This window comes from Mchenga conophoros, linkage group LG22, assembly GCF_057382185.1.
Source record: "Mchenga conophoros isolate Kocher_MC1m ecotype Shallow Benthic linkage group LG22, M_conophoros_male_GT1.1, whole genome shotgun sequence".
Lineage (NCBI taxonomy): Eukaryota > Metazoa > Chordata > Actinopteri > Cichliformes > Cichlidae > Mchenga > Mchenga conophoros.
In genome coordinates this window covers 31,722,827-31,731,404 of record NC_140546.1, presented here as the reverse complement: position 1 = coordinate 31,731,404, position 8,578 = coordinate 31,722,827, and the positions used below count along the sequence as shown (strand labels likewise).

The 8,578-nt window shown below is 41.3% G+C and overlaps 2 protein-coding genes and 1 pseudogene across 2 annotated transcripts; 2 read left to right on the top strand and 1 right to left on the bottom strand.

Moving 5' to 3' along the window:
- Window positions 1-2,875: 2,875 nt before the first annotated feature.
- Window positions 2,876-3,982, top strand: LOC146549743 (gap junction beta-4 protein-like). The gene is made up of 2 exons (XM_085261753.1): window positions 2,876-3,502; window positions 3,592-3,982. The coding sequence occupies exons 1-2, from the start codon at window positions 2,967-2,969 to the stop codon at window positions 3,866-3,868; spliced, it is 813 nt and encodes a 270-aa protein (XP_085117879.1). The 5' UTR covers window positions 2,876-2,966; the 3' UTR covers window positions 3,869-3,982.
- A 284-nt stretch (window positions 3,983-4,266) lies between these two features.
- LOC146549742 (uncharacterized) lies at window positions 4,267-5,233 on the bottom strand (annotated as a pseudogene).
- A 1,366-nt stretch (window positions 5,234-6,599) lies between these two features.
- Window positions 6,600-8,174, top strand: LOC146549741 (gap junction beta-3 protein-like). The gene is made up of 2 exons (XM_085261769.1): window positions 6,600-6,687; window positions 7,130-8,174. The coding sequence occupies exon 2, from the start codon at window positions 7,160-7,162 to the stop codon at window positions 7,889-7,891; it is 732 nt and encodes a 243-aa protein (XP_085117895.1). The 5' UTR covers window positions 6,600-6,687; window positions 7,130-7,159; the 3' UTR covers window positions 7,892-8,174.
- Window positions 8,175-8,578: the final 404 nt, after the last annotated feature.

Below are 8,578 nucleotides of genomic sequence, written 5' to 3'. Positions count from 1 at the left end.
GTGCATGCTAGAAAACGTCTACCCTAAATTCAAGCACGGCTGCAGGGCGACATGAAGCCAAAAGTAACATTTTAACTAAAGTGACTGAAAATGTAACGATGCTCGTGCGTACATCTCGCTCAGGCGGCTTTAGCGGCATTTAATGCCCATGATGAAAACATTTCTTCTTTTATTTTGGACAAGTACTTAGGAAATATGTCACTAAATCGGTTTTCCTTGACGCATCACCGCCCAATACATAAGTGGGTCTGTATGCAGACTGTAATAAGCTTCCTCGCAAGCGTTTGCAGAAGAAGCCATATGAACAGGAGGTAAACAACAATTATAATGAGTGGATAAAACGAGAGTGTGGCTGTTCTTGGCTTGGAATACCATGAAATGTACTTAACCATAATATGTATTTGCAAGGAGCATTTACAGCTTTGTGAGGTTGTGCTTCGCAAAGCAGTCAGTGGGAGCCTGTATAGAAAATCAGAAAAATCTATAAAAATTAAATGCAAATATGGACAGAAAAAATTAGGGACAACTTTTTGGTTCTTGGGCATCACCCTGTACTTTAATACAGATGGTATGACTTTAAAAGGTGACTGTGCACAAATGTTTGAAAAAGATTCTGAATTAACTATTTTTGCATAATGTTGGAAAAAGTATTTGACTCTTGTTTCAAGTAAGAATCATAATACTACAATATGAAGGTACGTGTTTCCAAGTCCGGCAGTCAAACTCCTTCAGAATCTTTTTTTAAATATGGAAATCTTTTTTTTTTATTGCAGCTATACCAAAAGATAGATAGATAGATAGATAGATAGATAGATAGATAGATAGATAGATAGATAGATAGATAGATAGATGTATATGTATGTAGTTATTGATTGATTACTTGTAGTAAAAAAAAAAAGCATTAGTGTTAAAAGAGATCCATTATCACTCAGGGCATCTACATGAAACGTGTCATTATAATTCATAATAATTAATTAGAATTATAAATTAGAATTACTAAAAACCTATAATGTCATAATATACATTATGTTAGTATAGCGGCACGGTGGCATGGTGGTTAGCACTGCTGCCGCACAGCAAGGGGGTCCTGAGTTCAATTCCACCATCAGTGGGGTCTTTCTGTGTGGAGTTTCCATGTTCTCCCCGTGTTTGCGTGGGTTCCCTGCGTGGGGATAGGTTAATTGGATAATCCACTAGGTGTGAATGTGCGAGTGAATGGTTGCCTGTCCCTGTGTGTTGGCCCTTCGACAGACTGGCAACCTGTCCAGGGTGTACCCCGCCTCTCGCCCTATGACAGCTGGGATAGGCTCCAGCGCCCCCCGCGACCCTGAAAAGGATAAGCGGAAGTGAATGGATGGATGGATGTTAGTATAACTATTAATCCACAAATAATAATAATGAGTCAGGTATTCCTGGGCCTCTCCGTCTGTGTAGGCTGTAGACATAAACACCTTCCTATAGCGTTGTTGCGTCTTTGTACATCAGTACTCTCCAAGAGTGAATATCAACTGCTGATCTAATCTAATATAGCTGGATTTCATTGTCCAGCTTCACGCAGACACGTACAATGTCATAACCATATTATACAGTCTGTGGTCTAAACCCAAAGGATTACTTGACTCTGGCTGATGTGGTTCTCTATATCCACTCTAAAGTTATTGTGCACTGTAGAGCTGTGGAGCCAGCCAGCAGACTGCCTTAATAGCAAGGGTTGATATACAAAAAGGTTGTTCATCTAGGACCAGCTTCATAGGTTATAAAATTGAGAATAAGGTTATTGTAACTCAAGGTTCAAGGTTCTTTATTATTTGTGTTGCAACTGTGTTGCATTTTGTCCAATCTGACAAGTTTTGTCTTGTGATTGTAACAGATTTTGCAAAAAATAAAATAAAATGATTTCACAGAGGTGCTGTGTCTTTTTCTGTTTTCTTGTTTTTCCCCTTTCTATTATGGTAAATGGTCTGTATTTGTATAGCGCTTTTACTTGGTCCTAAGGACCCCAAAGCGCTTTACACTATACACAATCATCCACTCATTCACACACACATTCACACACTGGTGATGGCAAGCTACATTGTAGCCACAGCCACCCTGGGGCGCACCGACAGAGGCGAGGCTGCCGGACACTGGCACCACCGGGCCCTCTGACCACCACCAGAAGGCAACGGGTGAAGTGTCTTTCCCAAATTATAATTTAGCTAAAGAGTGAATCAATATTATATTTTATTATAACCTCTGTTTTCTTTGTATTTTTGCAGGGTCTTTACCTCACAATACAAACCACCTTGAGGAACTGTTGTTGTGATTTAATGCTATACAAATAAAATTGAGTTCCTCATACAGGAAGGATGGGATTGTATAAATCACCTGTGATGTTTTGTCTTTGTTTCCAACTTATCCAAGGATAGGATCATACACTTTTGGCCACATTTTAAATATACAGTAACGCTAAAGTCAGGAGAAGACAGGTTGGTGTGTATAAAAACTTTCCTCAGAAGTGAATACTCATCTGTCTCTTTCTAAGAAACTTCCTGATAGGCAGACTTTTTGTATCTTTTGACACAACCTGGCTCGTTGTATCACATACCTTTCCTTATTTATTCTAAGTCAGGCTAACTGGCTTTCTTTGAATGTAAGACTTGTAGCGTCCAGGATGGTGCAGAGCCTGTGTGAACTACTGAACTAGTCAAGGTGTGTGTGTGTTTTATCACCAGTTACAGAAGTGACTCTAGCTGAAGAATGGGTCTATGTTTGCTTTGTTCTGTGTACCTCCCTCCCTTTCTGACTGTGCCAAGAAGGCACAGGCAGGTATTAAGAAACATATTAAAGCACCTTCGTGCTTGACATGCCCAGTTCAGAGTGCGTCCAAGCGAGCGATACCTCAGCAGTGGGTCCCACATCTTGGGATTTTCTTTTTTAGTGCTCTGTTTCTACAATTGGGTTCAACTGACATCTGAAACAACACCATGAACTGGATCTTCTTGGAGGGTCTCCTCAGTGGGACTAACAAGTACGCCACAAGGTTTGGTCGAATCTGGCTTGCCATTGTCTTCATCTTCAGGCTCTTGGTCTTCTTGGTGGCTTGTGAAAAGGTCTGGGGCGACGAACAAAAGGACTTTGATTGCAACACCCGCCAGCCTGGTTGTCAAAATGTCTGCTATGACCACTACTTCCCCATCTCTTACACCCGACTCTGGGCTCTCCAGCTGATCTTTGTGACTTGTCCATCCCTTCTCGTGACTCTCCACGTTTCCTACAGAAAAGACCGGGAGCGTAAGCACCGGCTAAAGTACGGAGAAGACTGCACACCTCTGTATGATAACACAGGAAAGAAACGAGGGGGTCTCTGGTGGACCTACTTTTTCAGCCTGCTGTTCAAGATAACTGTGGATGGCGTGTTTGTCTTCCTGCTGTTTTACCTCTACGAAGCTGCCTTCTTTCCTCCACTGGTGAAATGCAGAGAAGAGCCATGTCCCAATGTGGTGGACTGCTACATTGCGAGGTAAGGGATACCTTTAAGGTTCTAAATGGCCAAAAATTTCAAACGCTTAATCCTACATTATGTTTTATCTCTTACACTCTGTTTTCCAGGCCAACGGAAAAGAAGATATTTACTGTCTTTATGGTGGTGACCAGCTTTGTGTGCATTTTCCTCACTCTTTGTGAGGTGTTATATCTGTGTGGGAAGAGGTTCCGGGAATGCTGCAAAAAAGGACCTCGCTCCATGAGAGACAACTCCTTCATGATGACCAGAGTTCCTCTGAGTGGTAATGAAAACTCAGCCTACAAAGAACCGGTTCTGGAGAAGAGTGTGACCAATGGAGAACCGGGCCAGAAGGGTTCAGCCCCGCCCTACACCATAGCCTGAGCTCATTATGTCCTGAGAGACATAATGAATTTTTAAATATCAGAATCAGAATCATCAGCAAATGCTTACAAACAGATGATGTTGGTTATTTTGAAACCAATTTTACATTTTAACTATTTTATGTTTTTGTTCCCCAACATTGATGTGTTGAGCATGTATGTACTGCTATTTCAATAAACGTTTAATCTGATACTATCAAAATGATTTTTTTTTTGGATGTATATGACCATATGTCAAGACTATCTCTCCACTCTACATATTCCACATGTTCAGCAATGTACACTGAGCAAAAATATAAACGCAGCACTTTTGTTTTTGCTCCCATTTTTCATGAGCTGAACTCAAAGATCTGAAACATTTTCTACATACACAAAGGACCCATTACTATCAAATGTTGTTCACAAATCTGTGTTAGTGAGCACGTCTCCTTTGCCAAGATTATCCATCCCACCTTGCAGGTGTGGCATGTCAAGGTGCCGATTAGACAGCATGAATATTGCACAGGTGTGCCTTAGCCTGCCCACAATAGAAGGGCACTCTGAAATATGCAATTGATCACACAGCACAATGCCACAGATATCGCAACTTTTGAGGGAGCGTGCAATTAGCATGCTGACTGCAGGACGTCTACCAGAGCTGTTGCCCGTGAAATGAATGTTCATTTCTCTGCCATAAGCCTTCTTCAAAGGTGTTTCAGAGAATTTGGCTGTACATCCAACCGGCCTCACAATCGCAGACCACGTGTAACCATTCCAGCCCAGGACCTCCACATTGAGCATGTTCAGCTCCAGGATCGTCTGAGACCAGCCACCCAGACAGCTGCAGCAAAAATCGGTTTGCATAACCAAAGAATTTCTGCACAAACTGTCAGAAACCGTCTCAGGATCAAATGACCAATGGTGGGTGGGGTTGTGGTATGGGAAAGCGTATGTTATGGAAAACGAACACAAGTGTATTTTATTGCTGGCATTTTGAATGCACAGAGATACCGTGTTGAGATCCTGAGGCCCATTGTTGTGCCATTCATCCATGACCATCACCTCATGTTAAAGCATGATAATGCACGGCCCCATATTGCAAGGATCTGTACACAATTCGTGGAAGCTGAAAACATCCCAGTTCTTGCATGGCCAGCATACTCGCCCTACATGTCACCCATTGAGCATGTTTGGGATGCTCTGGATCGACGGATATGACAGCGTGTTCCAATTCCAGCCAATATTCAGCAACTTTGCTATTGAAGAGGAATAGACCAACCTTCCACAGCCCACAATCAACAACCTGATCAACTCTATGCGATGGAGATGTGTTGCACTGCATGAGGCAAATGGTGGCCACACCAGATACAGACTGGTTTTGCCACATCTGTGGCCTCGTGCTGTGTGATCAATTGCATATTTCAGAGTGGCCTTTTTATTGTGGGCAGGCTAAGGCACACCTGTGCAATATTCATGCTGTCTAATCGGCACCTTGACATACCACACCGGCGAGGTGGGATGGATAATCTCGGCAAAGGAGACGTGCTCACTAACACAGATTTAGACAGATTTGTGAACAATATTTGATAGTAATGGGTCCTTTGTGTATGTAGAAAATGTTTCAGATCTTTGAGTTCAGCTCATGAAAAATGGGAGCAAAAACAAAAGTGTGCGTTTAAATTTTTGTTCAGTGTAGATCTAGTCTTTCCCCTCAGAGAACCTGGGTTACAATGTAACCAACCGTTATGATTCTCCAATCTACATAACACAAAATTTCTGAACCTGTGCTGAATGAATTAAAGTAAACTGATTTTTTCTTTAACTACACTCAGAAAGAATTAGGCTGGACATTATAACTTCTCAACAATTTATCATTTTTTAGTTATCCACCATGGTTAGACTTTCATTTAAATTCCATCACTTTCTACAGAATGTTTTACCTGTTTGGAACATTCAACAGAAAAATCGTCACGCCAAAATATATAAAAGTTTATTTGAAATGCTGTTCTAGTTTCTGTAAACTTAGCAAGTGGCTAAACCCAACCCAAAGCTGAGACAGATCACTGGTGTTCTGGTTAAGTGCTTGAGACAAATTGCAATGCTGTAAAATGAACTAATAGAGCCAGACTGCTACTACCATTCCATAAGATCTTTTAAAGTAGTCAGCAAAACCACAATGTGATGTATCCACATGACAACTTCATGTGGTAAGTGAAGGGAGTAGCATTAAAAACAAACACTACTCCTACACTAGTTTCGCACCACCTCAGTAAAAACTACATTTGGCATTCCTTCTACGAGCGTCATATCAAAGAACAGATTTGTACTGAGTGTACTTATAAGGTGGTGACTGCTGCACTTCCTAACCTTAGAAAATCAACAAACAAATGCATATACTGTTTAGCGATATCAACTCTCCATATCTCAGGTGCATTTTAGAGTTGTTGCTCAAACAAATGTTAGGTGGTAGCCTGGTTGACTAAGCACCTACCCAAGGACATATCTTCACATCTCAACTGCCTCATGAGACTGATAAGAAACATAAGAAACTCAAATCACAGTGGACAAATACAATTTAAAATGTGCCTTATTAAGGCTAAATGATAGCGTATCACTACGTATGTGTATTTTGTAATTTTTTTGCTGCATTCATAACTTTAAGGTAGTATATTGTCCAGCACTCCGATTAGCTGGGTAGATGCCAGAAGTGGACACACCTCTAGATTATGACCAATCCGTCCAGAGGTTGAACCAATGCTACCTGTTTAACTTATTTTTTTAGGAAGTTTATTTCCCAGACTGGACGCATGAAAGACTGCGTGCAAGAACAGAAGTCATAAGGTAAGTTTCTTTTAGATACAGTCTCACATAAGTTATTTTTCATTTTAAAACTTTATTTAGAAAAAGAAATCCTTAAGTTTAATGGAAGAACTAAACGTGGAACACAGTTGAGGCAAGCTTCAGCTTAAACTCTTCTAAAGGTAGCCGAGGTAGAGAATCAAGTATCTTTTGTGCTGTCGAGGGATTTTATGTTATAAACCAGTGAGCATTTCATTAATTATTAATGGCATATTTCTTTAAAAGTGTCAAATTTTGAACATAAGTGAAAACATGCTGTGAGAAGTGGGAGAGCTTTAGGTTTCAGAGCTTCCGAGCAAAAGTTTGATCAGAAATGGGAACACCTATTTGAAAGACCCACTGTTGGGAACAGATATTCTCTGGATGATTGCATAACTTTGCCTTTATGTTTTCTTTTTTTTCCTGCCTCCCCAAATATTCACAGCTTAAAAGAAACGTATTGAAGCCTGAACTCATGGATTGGAAAGTTCTTCAGGGTTTTCTCAGCGGAGTCAACAAGTACTCCACTGCCTTCGGAAGGATCTGGTTATCAGTGGTCTTTGTTTTCCGGGTGCTGATCTTCGTGGTGGCTGCTGAGCGAGTCTGGAGCGACGAGCAGGGGCACTTCGACTGCAACACCCGTCAGCCTGGTTGCACCAACATCTGTTATAATCACTTCTTCCCCATCTCCCACATTCGCCTTTGGGCCCTCCAACTTGTTTTCATCACTTGCCCTTCATTCATGGTGGTGCTCCACGTGGCTTACCGGGAAGAACGGGAACGCAAGTACCGAGCCAAGCACGGCGAGAACACTCGGCTCTACGACAACCCGGGACAAAAGCATGGCGGCCTGTGGTGGACGTACCTGATGAGCCTCTTCATCAAAACTGGTTTCGAGATCACTTTTCTCTACTTGCTCCACTACATCTACGATAGCTTTAAGCTGCCCAGGAAGGTTCAATGCGATGTCAGCCCCTGTCCAAATCTGGTCGACTGCTACGTGTCTCGACCCACTGAGAAAACCGTTTTTTCCTACTTCATGGTGGGGGCATCCGTCCTGTGTGTGGTGCTCAACATTTGTGAGATATTCTACATGATTGCGACCAGAGTGGTGAATCGAAAACAACACGGCAGCATCAGAATTGCATCGAGAAAGGTCCGCCCTGAAGTGGACTGCGACGCCTGCAAGTCCTCTCACGCTGAATAGCTGAAGACCCTTTTGGGGAACTAAAAATCAAGAAATCTTCTCATGCCCCGTATTAATCACCTATTTTTATGCATTAAATGTTAAGTAGTTTCACCTTTGGCTTTCAAATCTTTGATATGGTGTTCTGCACATTTGAAGATCCCTTCCTAATATCATTCAAATGTAAGATTATCCACTTGACATCTGACACCTCATATCAGCTTCAACTGAACTTAAGTGTGTGTGTGTTTTGTTAACCTTCAGAAGGGATCTCTCCACGGCCCTAATGGACACGATGATAATTTAGGCCTCTGCGTGTTGTTGAAAAGCACCCATGAAAAAAGGTGAACGCATTCAGGTTTATTGTATTTACATTTATAAAGTTTCCAAAATGTAATTTAATGTAAATGTTTTAATTCCCTGTTGTGATCTTACAAATAAATGTTTGATGAAATATCAAGAACTGATTTTCACATTATGGGCTGAACATTCACAGATTTGTGACTACAGACAGTACAACACTGAGCAAAAGTGACTATTAATTTGTTTGACTTAGTCGCTCAAAGTGACAAAAATAAACATTACAACTTGTATATATTTGTAAAAATCTGTAAAATGGTCATTCAGCTTCATATTTCTTCAATAGTGTCACTGATCCACTTGGTGGCAGTCAAGCCTTATTGGCATATGAAGGGACAGAACCCATCA